This window comes from Saccopteryx bilineata, chromosome 3, assembly GCF_036850765.1.
Source record: "Saccopteryx bilineata isolate mSacBil1 chromosome 3, mSacBil1_pri_phased_curated, whole genome shotgun sequence".
NCBI lineage: Eukaryota > Metazoa > Chordata > Mammalia > Chiroptera > Emballonuridae > Saccopteryx > Saccopteryx bilineata.
In genome coordinates, this window is record NC_089492.1 from 256,079,967 (window position 1) to 256,104,929 (window position 24,963).

The window sequence follows — 24,963 nt, forward strand, 5'->3', positions numbered from 1 at the left end:
ATCTGCCTAGGATATGCTCTCTCTTGGATGACCAAATATAAGGGCCCATAAAAATTAGAGCTAGGAGGGACTATTTAGATGTAATAAAAAATTGTTTGGTAATCAAACATTTATAGTTAAGCAGACAAGAACGTTTAAGAGACTTGTCCAAAGTTACATTGCTAGGTTATAGCTAAGCCAGATTTTATTTTAGATCAGTAGCTTTTATTTACTAATGATTAATAATCTGTAAAAATTATAGGTCTAAAAAATTGTTTTACTTTCATCTATCTGTTTGTGAGCAATGCTAGGAAACAGTATTCTTTTTACTAGAATATTATACGTTAAAACTTACCATGCCTTAATCATCCTAGTCTCTAACTGGAGAAGTCCTTGAAAATATGTATAGTGAATTAATTGCTATCAGGAGGAAATTATTATTAGCATTGCTGGAATCCTTAAAGCAGTTAACTTTAACTGAAGAAACTGTTGTTTACCTAAATTATATCATATGAGTGGGCAAAAAAAATGGACAAATAAATTGAAATCTGAAGGAACTCTGTCTCTAGCTTGGAGAAAGGCACAGAGGGAGGGACAATGACATTACTCTTTCAACCTGAATGTTTTTAACTTTTAATTCATTAAATGTTATTTCTCCTAATTGTTGAAATCATTTGTTTTGGTTGTAAGAGTCTTTTAGAAAAACATTTTCAAAGAAAAACTTAGCAATATAATTTTAGAAAAATATTATATATGTCTCCAAAGATAAGATCATACTTCAATTTTGCTGAGCCAAGAAGCTCAACTAAAACTACCTGCTGGAAACTGCAGTTTTTCTGTCTCATCGTCAGTAACATACGATCCAAATTCTGTGTTGTGATTGGCTGTTGTACTGTTTTCATTCAGAGATTAGTTTTGCCAACAACGTCTGATTTGGGATTGGGATTTAGCTCACAAAGCATGTTGGTTGTTGGGATGTAGGAAAGGGTTAGTGTTACTAATGAGCACTCTATAGATAAATCATTTCAGTGGGGAAAAATAGTATTTGTCCATGCATGAGCAAAATTGTTCTGTAATTCAATGCTGCATGCCAAATAGTTGATAAAGTCTGGATTTGACTGTGGCAGTTTACTGATGTCAGAGGGAAATTTTGTTTAATCATTGTTTTTTAAAAGGAAGTTAGTTGGAAGCTGTCAATTCCCTTTTTAGAAAAATGAAATGTTTTTTGTTTCTTTCCTCCTGTTTCAATAATTTTATTTTTAGGGTTTAAAAGCTGAAGGTTTAATTTAAATACAATTTTTTTCTTTCCCCTGAAGATAATTGACTTTTTTCTCTGGATAGCCTGATCAGTCATTTTTTTCTAAGCACTTTTCTATAGCTAAGATTATTACAGAACACCCAGTGTAGTTCTAATTTTTTTATTTTTGTTCCTCTAAAATAAAATAGATTTGTGAGTTTAGGAATGTATTTCAATAAAATTATTTAGTTTTAAAAATTATTTTTGTATTTAAAACCTTGTATAATTTCTGGTTATTTACAAATACCATATTTCCCCATGTATAAGATACACCTTAATTTTGGGGCCCAAAACTTAAAAAAAATGTATTACATAAAGTTATTGAACTCAAGTTTTATTCATAAAAGTCTTACAACTCTTCATCACTGTCCAAACTCCCATCCATTAGCTTGTCCTCATCTGTGTCTGATGACAAATCACTGTCTTCAACAGTGAGTACAAAAACAAGTGCAAAAAAGCGGGAAATGCAAGTAAAAAAATCTACTGCCATTGTATAAAATGCACCCAGTTTAAGACCTCACCCATATATTTTTTGAAAAATGGTGCGTTGGCCCTGGCCGGTTGGCTCAGTGGTAGAGTGTCGGCCTGGCAGCAGGAGTCCTGGGTTCGATTCCTGTCCAGGGCACACAGGAGAAGTGCCCATCTGCTTCTCCACCCCTCCCCCTCTCCTTCCTTTCTGTCTCTCTCTTCCCCTCCTGCAGCCAAGGCTCCATTGGAGCAAAGTTTGACCTGGCGCACTGAGGATGGCTCCATGGCCTCTGCCTCAGGCACTAGAGTGGCTCTGATTGCGGCAGAGCGAAGCCCCAAGATGGGCAGAGCATCGCCCTCTGGTGGGTGTGCCGGGTGGATCCCAGTTGGGCACACGCGGGAGTCTGTCTGACTGCCTCCCTGTTTCCAACTTCAGGAAAAAAAAAGAAAAATGGTGCGTCTTATACATGCAGAAATACGATATATGCAGTGATTAGTAAAACCTGGTTTTTTTTTTTTTTTTTTTTAATAAATTTTTATTAATGGTAATGGGATGACATTAATAAATCAGGGTGCATATATTCAAAGAAAACATGTCCAGGTTATTTTGTCATTAAATTATGTTGCATACCCCTCGCCCAAAGTCAGATTGTCCTCCGCCACCCTCTATCTAGTTCTCTGTGCCCCTCCCCCTCCCCCTAACTCTCTCCCTCCCTCCCTCCCATGTCCTCCCTCCCCCCACCCCTGGTAACCACCACACTCTTGTCCATGTCTCTTAGTCTCATTTTTATGTTCCACCAATGTATGGAATCATGTAGTTCTTGTTTTTTTCTGATTTACTTATTTCACTCCTTATAATGTTATCAAGATCCCACCATTTTGCTGTAAATGATCTGATGTCATCATTTCTTATGGCTGAGTAGTATTCCATAGTGTATATGTGCCACATCTTCTTTATCCAATCTTCTATTGAAGGGCTTTTTGGTTGTTTCCATGTCTTGGCCACTGTGAACAGTGCTGCAATGAACATGGGGCTACATGTGTCTTCACGTATCAATGTTTCTGAGGTAAAACCTGGTTTTAATGTTTTCAGAAATTCTGAATGCCTTTCTACTAATATGGTCAGAGTACAGTGGCTAAAATTTTCTATTCAGGTAGTCAGAATATATCATCTGATGAAGTAGGGTGTTTTTTTCCATATTTATTTATTTATTTATTTATTTTATTCAGTGAGAGGAGAGGAGGCAGAGACAGACTCCTGCATTCAGCCTGACCTGGTCCACCCGGCAAGCGCACTAGGAGGTGATGATGCTCTGACCATCTGGTGCATTGCTCCGTTACTCAGCAACCGAGCTCTTAGCACCTGAGGCAAGGCCATGGAGTCATCCTAAGCACCCTGGGCCAACTCGTTCTCCAGTCGAGCCATGGCTGCAGGAGGGGAAGAGAGAGAGAGAATTGGGGGGTTAGAGAAGCAGATGGGTGCCTCTCTTGTGTGCCTTGACCAGGAATCAAACCCAGGACATTCACACACCAGGCTGATGCTCTACCACTGAGCCAGCTGGCCAGGGCCTAGGTGTTTTTTTTTAAGAAATATTTCAGGTTTGTCATGTGTCTTTGATAAATCATTTGCATTTGACAGCACTTAACAAGAGAATCTCTTTTTTTTTTATTATTATTTAAAAAAAAATTTTACAGAGAGAGAGAGAGTCAGAGAGAGGGATAAACAGGGACAGACAGGAACGGAGAGAGATCAGTAGCACCAATCAGTTCCTCGCTGCGACACCTTAGTTGTTCATTGATTGCTTTCTCATATGTGCCTTGACCGTGGGCCTTCAGCAGACCGAGCAACCCCTCGCTCAAGCCAGTGACCTTGGGTCCAAGCTGGTGAGCTCTGCTCAAACCAGATGAGCCCGCGCTCAAGCAGGTGACCTCGGGGTCTCGAACCTGGGCCCTCTGCATCCCAGTCCGACGCTCTATCCACTGCACCACCGCCTGGTCAGGCACAAGATAATCTCTTTATGTACTTAGTACACAACACTCTCAATACCATCTAGCAATGGTTTATATCAGTGGTAGTCAACCTGGTCCCTACCACCCACTAGTGGACATTCCAACTTTCATGGTGGGCAGTAGCGGAGCAACCAAAGTATAAATAAAAAGATAGATTTAACTATAGTAAGTTGTTTTATAAAGATTTATTCTGCCAAACAGTGAAAATCAAACATAAGTACTTGGTAAGTAATTATTATTATATGTTTTAACTTGCTGTAACTGCTTTATAAAATTTATAAAGTAAAGTTACTTCCCTACTTTAAAAATCACCATTACTGTGGAACTGGTGGGCGGTTAGAAAATTTTACTGCTAACAGAAATATAAAAGTGGGCGGTAGGTATAAAAAAATTGACTACCCCTGGTTTATATGAATGAAACACTTCTTAAACTGAGAATTTTCAATACAGAAGATAAGATTTACTATTTGGAGGGTAAATGTTAAGAATTTTTTAAAATGTAAGAAGTTGAGAAAGACAGGGAGATGTTAAGAGAGCATTGCAATTTCCTTTCTTTTTAGTTCATTGAGTAGAACCAGTAACTAAACATAGTTTAATGAGTTAACTGCAAACAGGAAACAGGAATTAGTAGTCCTTCCTTACTCCTTTCCTCTTTCCTTCTTTCTTTCTTTCCCTTTCTTTCCTTTGAGAGAGATGGGAAGGGAGGGACGGGGGAGGAAAGAGATGAGAGAAACATCAACTTGTAGTTGCTTCACTTTAGTTGTTCTTTGATTGCTTCTTTTACGTGCTTTGACTGGGGAACTCAAGCTGAGTCAGTGACCACTGCTCAAGCCAGAGTCCTTGGGCTCAAGCCAGTGACCTTTGGGTTCAAGCCAGCAACCTAAGGATCATATTGATGATCCCATACTCCAGCTAGCAACCCTGTGCTTAAGCTGGCAGGCCTGCGCTTAAGCCAACCAGCCTGTGCTCTAGCCGGCAACCTTGGGGGTTTTGAACCTGGGCCTTCAGTCTCATGGGCTGATGTTCAATATACTGTACCACTACCAGTCAGGCAGTAGTAGTTTCTTTATTTCTTCCTATTCTGTATGAAATCAAAAACAACTTCTCATCTGTTAATTTACAATCTTTAGTTATACTAAACTCAGTAAACTACCAGTAACTAAGCCAAAAGTGTGAGGCACCTTTTTCCTAATACAGAGATGACTTTTACGTTTGTCATTTTGCTTCTGCATGTGTTATCTAAGTCTGGTTGAGTGATAACTGAAAGATCCTGTGATATTTTTGGTGTCTACTATGTCACCTTTGCTGAATGTAAGGGAGAAAAAACTTTCCTCTAGTTTTATAGATTCAGTTACTGGAGTCTGTAACTTAAACTGAAATATGCCAGGTTAACAGTTGAGGAAAGGTTTGCTACTCATATAGACAGGAGCTTCACAGAAAAGCAGTGAATACCCAAAGAAGCAGTTAGGTAAAGTAAGGAGGCAATTAAAGATAGGTCCCTGATGATACCCCAACTGGCCTGGGAAAAGGAGCCCATGACACATTTAGAAAGACTGGCCAGAGAGGTAGACAAAGTATAGAAGAGTGTAGGGTCTCTTTTACTGAGTAAAGAGAGTAATTCAAAAAGGAGAGAATTACGCCTGACCTGTGGTGGCGCAGTGGATAAAGCGTCGACCTGGAAATGCTGAGGTCGCCGGTTTGAAACCCTGGGCTTGCCTGGTCAAGGCACATAGAGAGTTGATGCTTCCAGCTCCTCCCCCCTTCTCTCTCTCTCTGTCTCTCTCTCCTCTCTCTCCCTCTCTGTCTCTCTCTTCTCTAAAAATGAATAAATACAATTAAAAAAAAATTGAAAAAAAAAGAAAGAAAATAATGTATTAAAAAAAAAAAAGAAAAAAAAAAAGGAGAGAATTACTATTCTCAAATGCTGCAGATAAGGACTGAGAATTGTTTACTAACTTTAGCAATAGAGTCAGTGACCTTAGCAAGAATGGTTTCAGTGGAGTTGGGAGATGGGGAGGCATGATTGCAATAGATTGAGGAGGGTATTTAAGTGGAGAGAGGCATTGTACAGCTCTTTGAAAAGTTTGGGTATAAAGGAGGAAGAATAAAAGTTATTAGGGTATGGGTTTTTAAGCTGGGATTTATGGACCCTCCTTTCCCCAATATTATATACAAACTGTGTATATACATTTTTGTCAGGAGAGAAGTTTAAGCTTTTATCAGCTCTTCAAAAGAGTTATAACCCAAAAGAACCACTTCTATCAGGGGAACTGTAGTTGAGTGATTTCGGCATATTTAGAAGCGTCAGTAAAGGAGCCAGTGAAGCAGGAGAGGCTAGAGAATAGGAATAGGGTGCAGGAGAACTGTAGTCCTTTGGGTGGTAAAAGGAGATGAGATCCAGAGCATTTGGTAGAGGGACTAATTTAGATAGGAAAGGAGAAATATGTGTAGATGTGCATAAATTTATAGGTGAATAGCAGAAAACTGCTGTTCACAATCTTTATTTTCTCTGTGAAATAGGGTCTACCAAAAATGAATGAAGAGAGGTGGAATATGATGTTTGAGGAAGGCAGAGAGGATTAGTAATAGCCATAGTGAGGAGTTGGAGAGGGAAACCTAGAAAAAGGTTTTTCGGACCTGATCTGTGGTGGCGCAGTGGATAAAGCGTTAACCTAGAAACGCTGAGGTTGCCGGTTCAAAACCCTGGGCTTGCTTGGTCAAGGCACATATAGGAGTTGATGCTTCCTGCTCCTCCCCTCTTCTCTCTCTCTTTCTCTCTCCCCTCTCTATAATGAATAAATAAAAATCTTAAAAAAGAAAAAGGCCTGACCTGTGGTGGCACAGTGGATAAAGCGTTGACCTGGAAATGCTGAGGTCGCAGGTTCAGAACCCTGGACTTGCCTGGTCAAGGCACATATGGGAGTTGATGCTTCCCGCTCCTCCCCCCTTCTCTCTCTCTCTCCTCTCTCTCTCTCCTTTCTAAAATAAATAAAAAATAATAAAAAACCAAAATATTAAAACTCTGAAAAAATTAAAAAAAAAAAAGAAAAAGAAAAAGGTTTTTTGATTGTGTTGATGTAGTGATTGGAGATCATTACTAGTGAAACCAAATTAAAGACAGTGTGGTCCACTCCCCCCCCCTCCCCCAGCAGCCTAAGGAGAGAGCAGAAAAGGCATGAAAATAGATTGAGCTATGGTTGTGGTCTTACCAAGCAGTTGTAGTTGAGAGGATAAGAGGAATCAAAGAAATGGGGTTAAATTAATGAGTTTGAGGAATTGGAGTTCTCATAGAGGTGATAGAACAGGTGTCTACTGGAGTAATCAGAAAAGCTGTAGAGATAGAAGTCAGAGCACATTTGTGATATTAGGAACATGGTTCTTAGCCTAGGTTTTAGTATTTTGTTAAAAAAAATTTTTTATTATTATTTATTATTATTTTTTTTTTACAGAGCCAGAGAGCCAGAGAGAGAGGGATAGACAGGGACAGACAGACAGGAATGGAGAGATGAGAAGCATCAATCATTAGTTTTTCGTTGCGTGTTGCGACACCTTAGTTGTTCATTGATTGCTTTCTCATATGTGCCTTGACCGTGGGGCTACAGCAGACCGAGTAACCCCTTGCTTGAGCCAGTGACCTTGGGTCCAAGCTGGTGAGCTTTTGCTCAAACCAGATGAGCCCGCACTCAAGCTGGCAACCTCGGGGTCTCGAACCTGGGTCCTCTGCATCCCAGTCCAACGCTCTATCCACTGCGCCACCGCCTGGTCAGGCTAGTTTTTTTGTTGTTGTTTTTTTTCTTTAATGAAAAGTACTAGTTGTGTTAAAAACAAAATAAAAACCACAGACACACTAGTCTCTTTCTGGATCAACTGAATCAGAATCTCTAGGTAGCTGGACTGATGCATTTTTATTTTAAAAGTTTCACATGTGGTTCCTGGCAGGTGGCGCAGTGGAGTGTTGTCTTGGAGCAACAAGGTCAACCCCCAAGAGGGCGCCAGCTGGGTCTGGAAGTCACTCTAACCAGCTGGGCTACTGGGCCAGGGCTGGGAGATATATTTTTGGTAACCATCTAATTTCTTCTTACATTAAAGCTGCAGCCATGAGATTGAGATTATTACACGAAATTAACTTTTTCTTTATCTTTTAAGTCTAGATCAGGGATGGACACACTTTTTCTATATAAAGAGTTAGATATTAATGAGGCTTTGTAGACCACATGTAGTCTCTGTTGCATATTGTGTATGTGTGTTTCCAACTGTTTAAAAATATAAAAACAATTCTTTGCACTGTACAGAAAAAGGCACAGGGTCATAATTTGCTGACCCTGGGTAGGTAATCAGTGCCACAATAAATCAAGGTTTGTAGGGTTTGCTGATTTCAGAAGTGTAAGTAATTCCACTATGGCTGACTTTAAGCTACCAATGTGAGATACTAGATGCAAAATTTGAAAGAGATGTGTAGTAGCTCAAAATATTTCTACTATATAAATACAATATATGTAAATAACTTTAAAGATAAAGATTTTTAAAGAAAATATAGTAAAACTTAATGAAGTTATGAATTTTGAGTTTATTACCTTCATATTAATATAATTTATTTAACTGCATTTATGTGATTTAATTTTTAATAATGACTATGTATAACACTGGCTTGCAAAATTTCTGAAAATATATATAACAAACAACTCTTGGTAGCCTATACAATTTTTTTTTTTTTGCGACAGAGACAGAGAGAGGGACAGATAGGGACAGACAGGAAGGAAGAGAGATGAGAAGCATCAAGTCCTTATTGTGGCACCTAAGTTGTTTATTGATTGCTTTCTCATATGTGCTTTGATGGGAGGCTATACCAGAGTCAGTGACCCCTTGCTCAAGCCAGCAGCTTTTGGGCTCAAGCCAGCAACCCCACGTTCAAACTGGTGAGCCCGCGTTCAAGCCAGTGACCTTGGAGTTTCCAGCCTGGGTTCTCTGCTCTCAGTCTGGCGCCACCACCTGCTTAGACTGTGCAGTTTGGTTTTAACATTGTTGTTGAACATAAATAAGACTTAAAGAGGTGAGATAATTTACCAAACCCAGTTTAAGTAGCAGAACTAGAATAAACTCTTAATTTTTTTAAATTAATTTTTATTTTCTTTTTTTATTATTTATTGGTTGATTGTAGAGAGAAGAAGGGAGAGAGGTGGGGAGAAGAGAGAGACAGAGAGAAAGAAGCATTCATTTGTTCCACTTAGTTGTGCATTCATTGGTTGCTTCCCATATAGGCCCTGACTGAGTATTAAACCTTTAAGCTTTGTGGTTAGGCATGATGCTTTTAACTCACTGAGCTAACTGGCCAAGTCCCAATTTTTATTTCATCAAAGCAATACAAGCACACAGTTTAAAAAGTAAAAAAGATTTACTTCAAGATTTAGAGTGAAAAAAAAACATCAGTTCCCTGTTCTGCTGTCTCCAGCCTCCAATTTCTAATCTATAGAGGCAGCACTTAACTAACTCTTTTAGCTCCCCCCCCCCTGGTTTTTAGCTTCCTGTTTTTCATCATATATGTACTTATACTACTATTTTAGCATTTTTCACTTCTTGATATTATTTATTCCTTCTAAGGGAGATGGGGATAGTTCTTTTATGCCATACAATGCACACTTCCCCTTTACCTGTTTTTCCAATATACTTATATACTTATGATTGTTTCTTAAATTATCTTTTAGTATTTACACTATTATATCATGTAAATAGTGTTCATAGGCAAGCCATTTGTATGATTGTGTTTCTTATATATTTTTTTGGAATTATTGCTTTGTTTTTAAAATTTGCATGATTTTTAAAAAATTTTTATTTTTTTACAGAGACAGAGAGTCAGAGAGAGGGATAGACAGGGACAGACAGACAGGAACGGAGAGATGAGAAGCATCAATCATCAGTTTTTCGTTGCACGTTGCAACACCTTAGTTGTTCATTGATTGCTTTCTCATATGTGCCTTGACCGTGGGGCTACCGCAGACTGAGTAACCCCTTGCTCTATCCACTGCGCCACCGCCTGGTCAGGCTGAAATTTGCATGATTTTTTAAAATGTACTTTTTTTTTTTTTTAACAGAGACAGAGAGAGAGTCAGAGAGAGGGATAGACAGGGACAGACAGACAGGAACGGAGAGAGATGAGAAGCATTAATCATCAGTTTTTCTTGGCGACACCTTAGTTGTTCATTGATTGCTTTCTCATATGTGCCTTGACCACGGGCCTTCAGCAGACTGAGTAACCCCTTGCTAGAGCCAGGGACCTTGGGTCCAAGCTGGTAAGCTTTTGTTCAAACCAGATGAGCCCGCGCTCAAGCTGGTGACCTCAGGGTCTCGAACCTGGGTCCTTCCGCATCCCAGTCCAATGCTCTATCCACTGCGCCACCGCCTGGTCAGGCTAAAATGTACTTTTGACAGTATTATCCTCATACTCTTTGACAGAACTATAAAATTCATCCCAGTATGGTTAAACATCAGTCTGTCATTTTTACTTTTTTCTTCCAACATACCCCTTATAAGCAGCCCCTTCCCTCTTTTACTGAAATCTCAGGTATTGTTTTTGACTGTCGTGCTGGTACTTCCAGTCACTATTATCCTAGGGACTGCCTTTGCTTCTCTCCTGTGTTGGCCTCCATTTTCTTGAATTCTACACCATTATTTTTGTTTGTTTGTTTGTTTTAGCAAGAGAGAAAGAGAGAGAGAGAGAGAAAGAGAAAGACAAGGACAAGGACAGACAAGAAGAGAGAGAGATGAGAAACATCAATTCTTTGATGAGGCACCTTAGTTGTTCATTGATTGCTTTCTCATATGTACCATGATTGTGGGGGGGGGGCCTCCAGTCAAGCCAGGGACCTTTGGGCTCAAGCCAGCAACCATAGGGTCATATGTATGACCCCATGCTTAAGCCAGAGACCCTGTGCTCAAGTTGGTGAGCCTGTGCTCAAGCTGGATGAGCCTGTGCTCAAGCCAGTGACCTTGGGGTTTCGAACCTGGCTCCCTAGCGTCCCAGACTGATGCTCTATATGCTGCGCCACTGACTGGTCAAGCTACACCATTTTCTTTCCTAGGTTTATTTCTTCATTTTGAAGAAGCATCCTTCAGGAGCTTCCTAAGAAAATATGTCAAGAGTTAAGTTGTTTGAGATCTTGTATGACTGAAAATGTCGATTTTACCCTCATGTGTATATAATTGATTATTTTTAGGATATCTAATTTTAGGTTGAAAATAATTTTTCCTTAGAATTTGAAGGTTTTTTCCCCAGTATCAACTGGTTTTTAGTGTTGCTGTTGAGGAATCAAAAGACATTTCAGGCATATTCCCCCTTATCATAGAGATTTTAGGACCTTCTCTTTACCCCTAATGTGAAATTCCACATAGATACGCCTTGACGTGGGCCTTTTTCATTCGTTGTGTGGCATATTCTGGGCACTTTCACTCTGGAAATATATGCCCTTCATTTCTGAAAGATTTTTCTTATTCCTATTATCTAAAAAAAATATTTTCCTCAGTTTTTTGGAACTTCTGTTACTCAATATTGGATCTTCTGGGTTTATCCTCTAAATATCTTTCCTTCTATTTTTCTAAGTACTTTCTAGTTTTTTTAAGTACTTTCTCTTTTTGGTTCTATTTTTGGGAGATTTCCTCAAATTTGCTAGTTTGCCAATTGATTTAAAAATAAATAAAACCTCTATTATAATTTTAATATATAAGTGCTCTTGTTCTTTATTGTTCCTTTACTATAGATTTTGTTTTTGTTTCATTGATGTAGCATTTCCTTTTATATTTCTGAGGATATTATGCTTTTAAAAGAATGTGTCTGTGAAGTTTCCCTTGAATTCTTTGTTTACGCCTATTTTCTTCTGTTTAGTTTGGTCTTATTTAATATTTTTAAAAACTTTTTAAAAATTAACTTTCAAATTATAGTCAACATACAATATTATATTAGTTTCAGGTGTACAGATTAGATATTTATTAATACTAATTTTAATATTTGATATATATTGAAATGATCTCAGTTGACTCTGTGAACCTGCCTAGCCTCGGCCACCAGCTTTACACTGAACCCTGCCCACTATGCCAGATGTAAGGCTGGTGGCCAAGGGCAGGCAGGTTCACATTGAATTTGGGCAGATGGTAGAGAAACTGCAGAGCCAAAAAGTGTTGGGCATACCCATTTATTAGAGGCTCACAAAGACAGGCTAGCAAATAAACAACAAAAGTGAAAGAGCTAATAAACAAAGGAAAACTGCTATTTGCACTAAGGGTAAGAGAGCAAGGAAAACCGCACTCCCAGTGGCAGGAGAGGGGTCTGTGAAAATTGCTGCCCCGGGGAAGCACCCATACCCTTACATAGGTTATGCACATGTGCCTCTGCCGCATGCTCATGCGCTAATCAAGTAAAGCACTTGCAGTTGGTAAACCTACGAGCAAGCCTAACACAACTGCCCCACAGACTCCATAGTGGTTTTTTTTTTTTTTTTTTTTTTTTTTTTTTCATTTTTCTGAAGCTGGAAACGGGGAGAGACAGTCAGACAGACTCCCGCATGCGCCCGACCGGGATCCACCCGGCACGCCCACCAGGGGCGACGCTCTGCCCACCAGGGGGCGATGCTCTGCCCATCCTGGGCGTCGCCATATTGCGACCAGAGCCACTCTAGCGCCTGAGGCAGAGGCCACAGAGCCATGCCCAGCGCCCGGGCCATCTCTGCTCCAATGGAGCCTTGGCTGCGGGAGGGGAAGAGAGAGACAGAGAGGAAAGCGCGGCGGAGGGGTGGAGAAGCAAATGGGCGCTTCTCCTGTGTGCCCTGGCCGTGAATCGAACCCGGGTCCTCCACACGCTAGGCCGACGCTCTACCGCTGAGCCAACCGGCCAGGGCTCCATAGTGATTTTATAGCTGTGTTTCTGAATCAGAATCCCACTAAGATTGACATTGAAATTTATTATTGCCTGACCTGTGATGGTGAAAGTGGATAGAGCGACGATGTGGAATGCTGATGTTGCTGGTTTGAAAACCTGGGCTTGCCTGGTCAAGGCACATATGGGAAGCAACTACTATGAGTTGATGTTCCCCCCACTCCTCTCTCTAAAAATTGATAATTAAAATCTTTAAGAAAAGAAATTTATTGTTATGCTGCTTTTTTGTCTTTTCTATAATATCATCTAGTCACTTTTTAAAATGATATTGACTATTTAGAAAAATGATAGTGACTTTAGAAGAGTCCAGATCACCTGGCCTGTTGAGTACCCTATATTCTTTTTTCTTTTTAAATTTTTTTCTTTTTCGATTGATTTTTAGCAAGAGAGGAAGAGAGAGGGAGATAAGGAGGAGGGGGGAGGGGTGGAGAAGCAGATGGTTGACCTGCGTACCCTGACCGGGAATTGAACTTGGGACTTACACACACTGGGCAGATGCTCTTCCGCTGAGCCAACCAGCCAGGGCTAAAAATGTTCTTTGTTGCCTATTATTATATTTTTGTCTTTTTTCTTTATTTTATTTTTTTGTATTTTTCCGAAGTGAGAAGAGAGGGTAGGCAGACAAACTCCCGCATGCCCTGGACTGGGATCTACCCGACATACTCGGCAACTCTGGGGCATTGCTCCACTGCAGTCGGAGCTATTTCATCACCTGAAACGGAGGCCATGGAGTCATCCCCAGCGCGGGGGCCAACTTTGCTCCAATGGAGCCTTGGCTACGGGAGAGGAAGAGAGAGACAGAGAGAAAGGAGGGTGGAAGAGTGGAGAAGCAGATGGGCGCTTCTCCTGTGTGCCCTGGCTGGGAATCGAACCCCAGGGACTTCCACACGCCGGGTGGATGCTCTACCACTGAGCCAACTGGCCAGGGCCTTAAATTTTTTTATTCCTTATTTTTTTAAGTTGAATCCAGAGAGGAAGGGGGGAGGGGGAGACAGAAGCATCAATCTGTTTTTGTATGTGCTGCCACTACCTCAGCATTGCAGAACAATGCTCCAAACCAAGCCATCCAGCTAGGGCTATATTCTTGATTTGACAGTTTCTTCATGATGTCATTTAACTTGTTACTCTGTTCCCTGAATTTTATGTATACTGATACTTAGGTCTGAAGTTAGGGGTTTTCTTTAAATGTCTTGTGGTTCCTTTATATTTTAAGTGTGGTAAATATACATAACAAAGTGTATCATTTTAATCATTTTTAAGCATACATTTTTGAAGTATTAAGTATATTTACATTGTTGTGCAACCATCACTATCATCCATTTCCAGAACTTTTTCATCTTACCTAATTGAATTCTATACCTATTAAATTAAACACCAACTCCACATTTCCCTTTCCCCCCAGCCTCTGGCAGCCACCATTCTATTGAATATTTTCAGTCTTTATGAAGTTGACTACTTTAGGAATTTCTTTTTTTTTTTTTTTTTTCCATTTTTTCTGAAGCTGGAAACGGGGAGAGACAGTCAGACAGACTCCCGCATGCGCCCGACCGGGATCCACCCGGCACGCCCACCAGGGGCGATGCTCTGCCCACCAGGGGGCGATAATCTGCCCATCCTGGGCGTCGCCATGTTGCGACCAGAGCCACTCTAGCGCCTGGGGCAGAGGCCACAGAGCCATCCCCAGCGCCCGGGCCATCTTTGCTCCAATGGAGCCTTGGCTGTGGGAGGGGAAGAGAGAGACAGAGAGGAAAGCGCGGCGGAGGGGTGGAGAAGCAAATGGGCACTTCTCCTATGTGCCCTGGCCGAGAATCGAACCCGGGTCCTCCGCACGCTAGGCCGACGCTCTACCGCTGAGCCAACCGGCCAGGGCAGGAATTTCATAGAAGAGAAACCATACAATATTAGTTCTTTTGTGCCTGGCTTATTTCTTCAAGGTTCTTAATTTTTTCTTAATGTCTTTAAAGTTCATCCATGTTGTAGCATGTGTTAGAATTTCTTTTCTTTTTAAAGGCTTAGTTCTTATTTAAGAAAGATATTTAAAAGCTAATTGGAAGGTCTATGTAAGAGGGCAGGCAGTACAGCTAGTGCTTGACTTACGACCACGATTGGTTCTGACAGACCAGTCATAACACGATTTGGTCGTAAGTTGAGTAGGCTATATGTACAGTACTGTGAAATGATGTTATAAAAATCTTTAAGTCATATTTTATCATAATTCTCTTTCATTATTGTTATATATCATAATTTTCTTTGTTCATTTTATGCCATTTGTATCATCTATACACCATTTTGTTTCTTATTTTTACATTCGTCAGGTTTAAGTAAAACACTGCATTACCAGTAAAACTTGTTTAATATTTGCAAAGACAATTTCCTCTTGGTAGACATCTTGGGAGGAGTTTGATGAAAAATATCCAAGACACAAAACACAAATTGCTGTACCAAGTCTGGGATAACAGTTGAAATGATGCACGCGAACATGGTAGTGCTGCCGGAAGCTGGTCCGCACTGTGTACGCCCAGCTGGGCAACGCTTGCACTGCCAGACGTGGAGCAGTCGTGGCTAGCTTTCGTGGTCGTAAAGTCGAATGGTCGTGAGTTGCATAGGTCGTAAGTCGATCAGTATTTGTATGTGTTAACTGGAAGACTACTGAAAGGTGATAAGATAGTGAATAAATTTTTCATTCGTAACCACAAAATATTTGTATTTTTAGGCCTTTTTGAGGGTCTTACCAGTTTCTCCAAAGAAAAATCTCCCTAACTCATGCTTGGGGTATACAGGCTTGGTGGCTCAGTGTTGAGATAACTGAGGTGGGGGAGGGGGTTGGGACATTTACCTGTTAATAGACTTCTCCTCAATTCTCTTTTCAATTAGAGACTTACCCCTAGTCCCAGCTGTGCTTAGTGTTCCCTGAGTCCAAGCCTCTTTAATTGTATCTCGGACTGATGAGTTGATAGTCCGCCTTTGTCTCAGGTGGGGGAGGGGGTAGTTTTGTGGTTGCTTGGGAGTTGGGGAGGAGGACTGCTCTTTCTATAGACTTTTCAGCTAGTCCTCTCATTTACAGCCCCATCCCTCAATCTTCCCTTTGGAGATGCATTGTGCCTCCAATTCTTGGTCTTTCCAGATCACAGTGGTGTGAATCATTGGGTTTTTTTAAACTGGGCTTTTTTCTCTTCAGGCTTAGGTTTCAGTTTTTGCAGTCTACCAAGTCAGATGCATCTGTTTGCTTTTCCTGTATTAAAGTTTTGTTGGTATCATCTTCTGTTGTTTCCTCCACTGATCTCTTTGCTATTGTGTGTTCATACCTTTAAAAATATTTTTTAGGCCCTGGCTGGTTGGCTCAGCGGTAGAGCGTCAGCCTAGCGTGCGGAGGACCCGGGTTCGATTCCCGGCCAGGGCACACAGGAGAAGTGCCCATTTGCTTCTCCACCCCTCCGCCGTGCTTTCCTCTCTGTCTCTCTCTTCCCCTCCCGCAGCCAAGGCTCCATTGGAGCAAGGATGGCCAGGGCGCTGGGGATGGCTCTGTGGCCTCTGCCTCAGGCGCTAGAGTGGCTCTGGTCGCAACATGGCGACGCCCAGGATGGGCAGAGCATCGCCCCCTGGTGGGCAGAGCGTCGTCCCTGGTGGACGTGCTGGGTGGATCCTGGTCGGGCGCATGCAGGAGTCTGTCTGACTGTCTCTCCCTGTTTCCAGCTTTAGAAAAATGAAAAAAAAAAAAAAAAGAAGAAGAAAAAATATTTTTTATTGCCAATTTGGAGTGATTTATAGAGGGAGTGAAGAATTGTATGTATTTAATTGAGTATATTTTCATTACTTTGCTCTACTTCTTATTTTATTCCATAAAAGCTTTTCAAAGAGAGACACTGTAAGCTTGCTACTCAGTTTGGACCAATAGTAGCATTGACATTACTTAAGAGCTTGTTCAAAATGCAGAATTCCAAGCCTCCCAAGCCATACCTCACAAACCATTCTACATTTTACAAGATCTCTGGGTGATTTATAACCACATTAAAGTGTGAGAAGTGCTGGTCTAATTCACTGTGCCTGCTACAGTGCTTGACACATATTTAGGTGTAGTGGTGGGATTTAAATAATTTAATAAACAGTTCTCTGCCCTAATGATCATTTTAAGTATAAAAAAAGAGGCCCTGGCTGGTTGGCTCAGTGGTAGAGCGTCGGCCTGGCGTGCAGAAGTCCCGGGTTTGATTCCTGCCCAGGGCACACAGGAGAAGCGCCCATCTGCTTCTCCACCCCTCCCCCTCTCCTTCCTCTCTGTCTCTCTCTTCCCCTCCCACAGCCAAGGCTCCATTGGAGCAAAGATGGCCCGGGCGCTGGGGATGGCTCTGTGGCCTCTCAACATAGCCACGCCCAGGATGGGCAGAGCATCGCCCCTTAGTGGGCAGAGCCTTGCCCCTGGTGGGCGTACCAGGTGGATCCCGGTCGGGCGCATGCGGGTGTCTGTCTCTCCCTGTTCTCAGCTTCAGAAAAATACAACCCCCCCCCCAAACCACCCCCATATACTGAAAGGTAGTTTATTATTTCATGCATTTAATACTTAAATACGAACAATAAAAGAGGTACACAAAACTAGATTAAGTTATGAGTTTTAAAATATTAATGAAGGCCTGACCTGTGGTGGCACAGTGGATAAAAGCATCAACCTGGAAATGCTGAGGTCGCAGGTTCAAAACCCTGGGCTTGCCTGGTCAAGGCACATATGGGAGTTGATGCTTCCAGCTCTTCCCCCCTTCTCTCTCTCTCTGTCTCTCTCCCTCTCTCTGTCCTCTCTAAAAATGAATAAATAAAATAAAAAATTAAAATATTAATGAAGAAATATTAAATACCTGAAAAAAACAATTAAAACTGGTATTTAAGATATATCCATATCGCCTCTTGATTGGCATCCTCACTTGCAATTTTTTCACCTATGGACGGAATGAACATCGCTACAGGTGCTTAGAATATGCGGTTGTGCAGATGAACATTAAAAAAGTAACGAATGTAAATTTGTGATTTCCACATTGGGCGGCTGCCTTAAAACCCTGATTACAAGTGCCATTTTAACAACCAGTTCACTGGACTCAACAAAAAATTAGATATTGATTCTGCCTAACCAGTGCAAACCGGCTGAATCCCACCACTGTTTAGGTGTCTTCTATAGGACAATCAGAAATTTAGAGAAGTTCCTGTAGTTACAAGTATTGTTTTGGGAATAGAGTCTAGGTATTATTTGAAGTAATAGGAGTAGATGAGAGGACAGAATAAAAAGAGGGCCAAATATCAGTTTTAAGGTATAGATGAATGAAGACAGATCCTTCTAGAATAACTCTGAGCTAAGTAAAAACAGAAGCCCAGAGTCTCTGAGGAAAATGAGCAACTTTTCAAAAGAGATGGCTGCAAGGTTAGCAGTGTCCTGGAGAGCAAGATTTCAGAGAAGGCTAGGAAGTGGGGGAAAAAGCACTTTCTGGGAAGATGCTAAAGTTATAAAATAGTTTGTTTAATTAGAATGTGGGTTGAATGATCAGGGAGGATGCTTCAAAGGACAAAATGGAATGATGAGCAGTTAGAAGATAGTTTGTTGGGGAGGCAGCTCAAAGCAATATCCAGGTGATTACCATATTTCCTTATGTATAAGATGCACCTTAATTTTGGGGCCTAAAATCTGGATAAACAGTGTATTACATAAAGTTATTGAAGTCAAGTTTTATTTATTAAACAATGAGCATAAAGACAACAAGTGTGAAAAAGCAGGGAATGCAAGTAAAAAAAATCTGCAAACACTACACTGTATAAGACGCACCCAGTTTTTAGACCCCAAATTTCTTGAAAAAGGGTGCATTTTATACATGGGGAAATATGGTACCTGGGAAATGACAGCTAGCTAAAATGAAATTCCACTTTTCCCCACTTCAAAGCCCTCATATGCTAGGACTAGGTATTTCTTTTCTCTCTTGGATCCTTCCTTCCTTCCTTCCTTCCTTCCTTCCTTCCTTCCTTCCTTCCTTCCTTCCTTCCTTCCTTCCTTCCTTTTCTTCCCCACCTCCTTTCCCTTCTTTTCTTTTTAAAATATGTGCTATTCCTTTAGTCTGGGATACCATATGTCTTGTGTTCCTTGACTGTCTAGATTTAGTGTCCTTATTTTGTGCTCCATGGCATCCTATTCTTTGTGTGTATGTATGTGGCAGAGACAGAGAGAGGGACAGATAGGGACAGACAGACAGGAAGGGAGAGAGATGAGAAACATCAATTTTTCATTGCGGTTCCTTAGTTGTTCATTGATTGATTTCTCATATGTGCCTTGACCAGGGGGCTACAGCTGACCAAGTGACCCCTTGCTCGAGCCAACGACCTTAGGCTCAAGCTGGTGAGCCTTGCTCAAACTAGATGAGCCTGCGCTCAAGCTGGCGACTTCGGGATCTCAAACCTGGGTCCTCCACATCCCATTCTGATGCTCTATCCCCTGTGCTACTGCCTGGTCAGGCAGCATCCTATTCTTTGTCTTTCTCTTTTAAAAAATAAGATACAAACATTTATGATAACATTAACCTTTTAAAATATATTTCATCCTGATGGGTGGTGGCACAGTGAATGAAGCATCAACCTGGGACACTGAGGTTCCAGGTTCCAAGTCCAGAGGCCACATGGCTTGATTGCAGGCTCACCAACCTGAGTGCAAGGTTGCCGGGTTAAGCATGGAATCATGATCCCAGGGTCGCTGGCTTGAGCAAGGGGTCACTGGCTCATCTGGAGCCCCCCAACCCCCTCACCCTGCTCAAGGCATGTGTGAGAGACAGGCAGTGAACAACTGCGATGGTGCAACTACGAGTTGACGCTTCTCATCTCCCTTCCTGTCTCTGTCTTTCTCTTTGTCTCTCTTACTGTACAGCGAGACAGATACACACACACACACACACACACACACACACACACACACACAGTTCCTGGGTTACAAATGAGGTAGATAGGTTCTGTAGATTTGAAAATGTTTAAGTATTTATATGCACAGAAAGGTAAAAATAAACACTACATTCAGACAAACATCTAAGTTGCATTTATATACACACACACTTCAAAAATGCTTTCTTTTTTTTTTTTTTTCTTTTCATTTTTCTGAAGCTGGAAATAGGGAGAGACAGTCAGACAGACTCCCGCATGCGCCCGACCGGGATCCACCCGGCACGCCCACCAGGGGCGAAGCTCTGCCCACCAGGGGGCGATGCTCTGCCCATCCTGGGCGTCGCCATGTTGCGACCAGAGCCACTCTAGCGCCTGGGGCAGAGGCCACAGAGCCATCCCCAGCGCCCGGGCCATCTTTGCTCCTATGGAGCCTTGGCTGCGGGAGGGGATGAGAGAGACAGAGAGGAAAGCGCGGCGGAGGGGTGGAGAAGCAAATGGGCGCTTCTCCTGTGTGCCCTGGCCGGGAATCGAACCCGGGTCCTCCGCACGCTAGGCCGACGCTCTACCGCTGAGCCAACCGGCCAGGGCCAAAAATGCTTTCTTTTTAATAAGTCAGACAGCGAAAGACAAATACCACCATTTCACTTGTATGTAGAATCTAAAGAGCAAAATAAATGAACAAACAAAATAGACTCAGATACTGAGATCAGAGTGATGGTTTCCAGAGGGAGGGAGAGTTAGGGGACTGGGTAAAAAAGGTGAAGGGATTAAGAAGTACATATTGGTACTTACAGAATAGTCATGGGGGTATAAAGTACAGCACAAGGAATATAATCAGTGATATTGTAATAACTGTATATGGTATCATGGGTACTAGATTTATTGGGTAAGTTATATAAATGTCTAATCACTGTGTTGTGCGCCTGAAGCTAACATAACATTGAATGTCAACTGTAATTGAAAAATAAAAAGTAAATTAAAAAAATAAGATGGGAAAAACCCAAATTGTTTGAAATTTTCAGCCAATTGTTGGTATAGTTCTAAAAAGATATTTTTTTGGCTAATGTTTAAGATTTAACATGAAATAACAACTGTATTTATAATTCTTTCCTGTGCAGTTCTTGACTGAAGAAATTAGAAAACAAACAATAATTTATATCTACAAAATAATATTCATTTTTCTTCTAGCTCTTCCACCAAAGCCACCTAAGCCACTGACTTCAGCAATTATAAGTGGAATGAAGGACAGTTCTGTTTCTCTTCAGGATGCAGAATGGTATTGGGGGGATATTTCAAGGTAAATAGAATGTTACTATAATTCAGTGGTAGTCAGCATGGTCCCTACCACCCACTAGTGGGTGTTCCAGCTTTCATGGTGGGCGGTAGCAGAGCAACCAAAGTATAAATAAAAAGATTTAACTATAGTAAGTTGTTTTATAAAGATTTATTCTGCCAAACAGTAAAAATCTGACATAAAGTACTTGGTAAGTAATTATTATTATATGCTTTAACTTGCTATAACTCGGCTTTATAAATTTTATAAAGTAAAGTTACTTCCCTACTTTATAAATCACTATTACTGTGGAACCGGTGGGTGGTTAGAAAATTTTACTATTAACAGAGATACAAAAATGGGTGGTAAATGGGTATAAAAAGGTTGACTACCCCTGCTATAACTGAATGCAGTTTTTAGATTCTTTTTTTTTTTTTTTTTAGCAAACCCTGGTTGTTGTTGTTGTTTTTTATTTATTTATTCATTTTAGAGAGGAGAGGGAGAGAGAGAGAGAGAGAGAGAGAGAGAAAGAGAGAGAGAGAGAGGAGAGACAGAAAGAGGAGAGACAGAGAGAAGGGGGAGGAGCTGGAAGCATCAACTCCTATATGTGCCTTGACCAGGCAAGCCCAGGGTTTTGAACCGGCGACCTCAGCATTTCCAGGTCGACGCTTTATCCACTGCACCACCACAGGTCATGAATGCAGTTTTTAAAAAATCATTTTTGGACCTGTGGTGGCGCAGTGGATAAAGCGTCGACCTGGAAATGCTGAGGTCGCCGGTTCGAAACCCTGGGCTTGCCTGGTCAAGGCACATATGGGAGTTGATGCTTCCAGCTCCTCCCCCCCTTCTCTCTCTCTGTCTCTCCCTCTCCTCTCTAAAAAATAAATAAATAAAAAATCATTTTTGAATATTAGTAAAAATAAAACATTGTGATGTGCATTAGTTATCATTTTAAGATTCCCATTTAAGAGATTGTGAGAACATTTCATATGTTTCTAAAAGCTTTTCTTCCCATGAAAAAGTGACAAGAAAATCTTTAAATTATGGAAGTAATTTTATTTTTAATACTGTATTGAGGATATATTTCTGGATAAATGGTACATACAGTTAAGATGGTTACATGTTTCAAGTAAAAGATGCTTATAATCACTTAATTTTTCTTACCTTTTGTTTCTAAGGCAGTGGTTCCACAGTCTTTACATGCACAATAATCAGTTGGGTGGGGCCCAGGAATCTGCATTTTACATCTCCGAGAGATTTTGATGCCCTTTTTACACACACCTCATTTTGGGAAACAGGACTGTAGAACAGATTTGCTCTTTGGGTAAAATATGGTTTTGGAAAATTTTGAATCTAGAGAAGGAATATATACACACACATACAGGGGTTCACAAAAACAGGTTCAAAGTTGCATCATGAAAAAATTTTAAGTTAATAAAGTTATTGTAATAATCATAACCTGTATGTTTTTATCCATATGAACAACTGTAAACCTACATTTGCCTTCCTCTGTATATATTTTAAATTTGAATATTGTATTTTCTTGTTTTTAAACAGTATAACCCATTTCTGCCAAGTCAGGTTTCAGGTTGATGCTATAGTCCTCAATATGCTTGTCCTTCTCTTTTCTCTTTCTCTTCTTGTATTACCAAAGTGGCACTCATTTCTTTCCTTTTTCTTACCATTGTAACCATCTCCAAATGTAAAATTCAGTGGTATAAAGTACCACATTGTTGTTCAACCATCACCACTGTCCATCTCTGAAACTATTTCATCTTTCCAAGTGAAACTATACCCATTAATTAATAACACACTAATGCCCCTTTCTTCTTTGTTTTACCATCCCCTCCATGGCAACCACCATCCTAATTTGTTTCAATGAATTTGACTACTCTAGATACTACATATAAGTAGAATTATACAATATTTGTCATTTTGTGACTTACTTTACTTAGCATAATATCTTCAAGGTTCATTCATGTCATAGCATGTGTCAGAATTTCTTTTCTTTTTAAAGTTGAACGCTATTCCATTTTATATATATTTATTCATCTGGACATTTGGCTTTGATAAACATCTAGATTGTTTCCAGCTTTGGCTACTGAATCATGCTGCTGCTATGTACATTGGTTTATAAATGTTCAAGTCCCTACTTTTATTTTTTGGGGGGGTATATATCCAAAATTGAATAGTCTAGGTCATATGATAATTCCATATTTAATTTTTTGAGGAAGACGATATAATTCACATTAAAATTACCAGAAAATTTTATTTTAGCATTGTTTAATAAAGGGATCTATTATATTAAATATTTAAATTTATATTTTAAGACCTTGTGGACCTATAATTCAGGGTCTTTTATGCCTTGCCATTTCTTTTTTTTTTTTTTCATTTTTCTGAAGCTGGAAACAGGGAGAGACAGTCAGACAGACTCCCGCATGCGCCCGACCGGGATCCACCTGGCACGCCCACCATGGGGTGGCGCTCTGCCCACCAGGGGGCGATGCTCTGCCCATCCTGGGCGTCGCCATGTTGCGACCAGAGCCACTCTAACGCCTGAGGCAGAGGCCACAGAGCCAACCCCAGCGCCCGGGCCATTTTTGCTCCAATGGAGCCTTGGCTGCAGGAGGGGAAGAGAGAGACAGAGAGGAAGGCGCGGCAGAGGGGTGGAGAAGCAAATGGGCGCTTCTCTTGTGTGCCCTGGCCGGGAATCGAACCCAGGTCCTCCGCACGCTAGGCCGACGCTCTACCGCTGAGCCAACCGGCCAGGGCTGCCTTGCCATTTCTTTTGAGTGTTCTTATGTTGTACCTTAAAGTTCCAGACCAGCTCTGCAGAGAAATTTATCAGTATAAATTCACATTGGAGAATATTATATTGAAAGATTGCGAATTTAGTGCATTTTTCCTGCTCTGATCAGACACAGCTGCCAATTGCTTAAATATAACCTTTTAAACAGCTCTGGTTTTTCCTGAAGTTTTGCAAGTTCACACGTAAGGAATTCCCAAAGGCTTAATGGAAACACTATCCCCAATACACAGTTGAAATCTGGAAAAGTTTAAGAAGCTGATAGCCCTTCCTTAGATTGCATAACATTGAAAATCAAAACAGAATTAACATATCTAAATGACTTCTAAAGGCTTTGTGATTCTTTATAGCCTTAGACATATACCTAACTCCTGACTAGCCTTAGTATTAATATGTGAAAGGAACCAACAAATGACACTTACGGTTTTTTCATTTCTTAAATAATTCTTCAGGGAAGAGGTAAATGACAAATTACGGGACATGCCAGATGGTACCTTCTTGGTCAGAGATGCCTCAACAAAAATGCAAGGAGATTATACGTTGACTTTGCGGTGAGTATTTTTCAGCATTCTGGTTAGTGTTCTATTAGCATTATTTATTTCTGGGCATACAAAGATTTCTGTGTTTTATTTAAATCTTTATATACACATTTTCCATATTTTTATGTAATTTAGATACATAATTTAGTTGTTCGGGTAAGTATCCTTATACTATATACGTTAAATATGATATTTAAATATAAAAATGACAGCAATTTTTTTTAGCAATTTTTATTTTTATGTAGCAATGAAATGAAAAAGCTAAAATCACTAAGTGTAAGGAAATAAGATGCATTCTGTTACCCTTCTGAGTGAAGTAGAAGTCATGTGCATAGCCTAAAGTTATTATTGAAATGTTGGGAATCCACCCCTCTAATAATCCTATTATTTTTCTTAGTGTATATACTTCAGAGAGTTAAAACTCAACCTTATTTAGGCTGGTGAGGATATGTAGATGATAAAGCAATTCTCAGTCTGTATCATGCTATCCATGTGGGCATATTAAAAATCTCATAAGTGGTAGGTATATAACTCTTTATATTTACAAAGATGTGACATAGTTTAGGCCCTGGCTGGTTGACTCAGTGATAGAGTGTTGACCCAGCATGTGGATGTCCTAGGCTCAATTCCCGGTCAGGACATACAGGAGATGCGCCCATCTACTTCTCCACCCCTCCCCCTCTTGCGCTTCTCTCTCTCTCTCTCTCTCTCTCTCTCTCTCTCTCTCTCTCTCTCGTTCTTCCCCTCCTGTAGCTTAAAAGAGGGCAAGAG

At 40.7% G+C, this 24,963-nt stretch overlaps 1 protein-coding gene across 1 annotated transcript in view; it reads left to right on the forward strand.

Moving 5' to 3' along the window:
* The window catches only part of PIK3R3 (phosphoinositide-3-kinase regulatory subunit 3), a 101,644-nt gene that overhangs the window by 36,268 nt on the left and 40,413 nt on the right, over window positions 1-24,963 (forward strand). Inside the window, exons 3-4 of the mRNA XM_066269304.1 lie at window positions 20,763-20,871; window positions 24,106-24,204. Coding sequence (XP_066125401.1) covers window positions 20,763-20,871; window positions 24,106-24,204 — 208 coding nt within the window. The remainder of the gene's footprint in view (window positions 1-20,762; window positions 20,872-24,105; window positions 24,205-24,963) is intronic.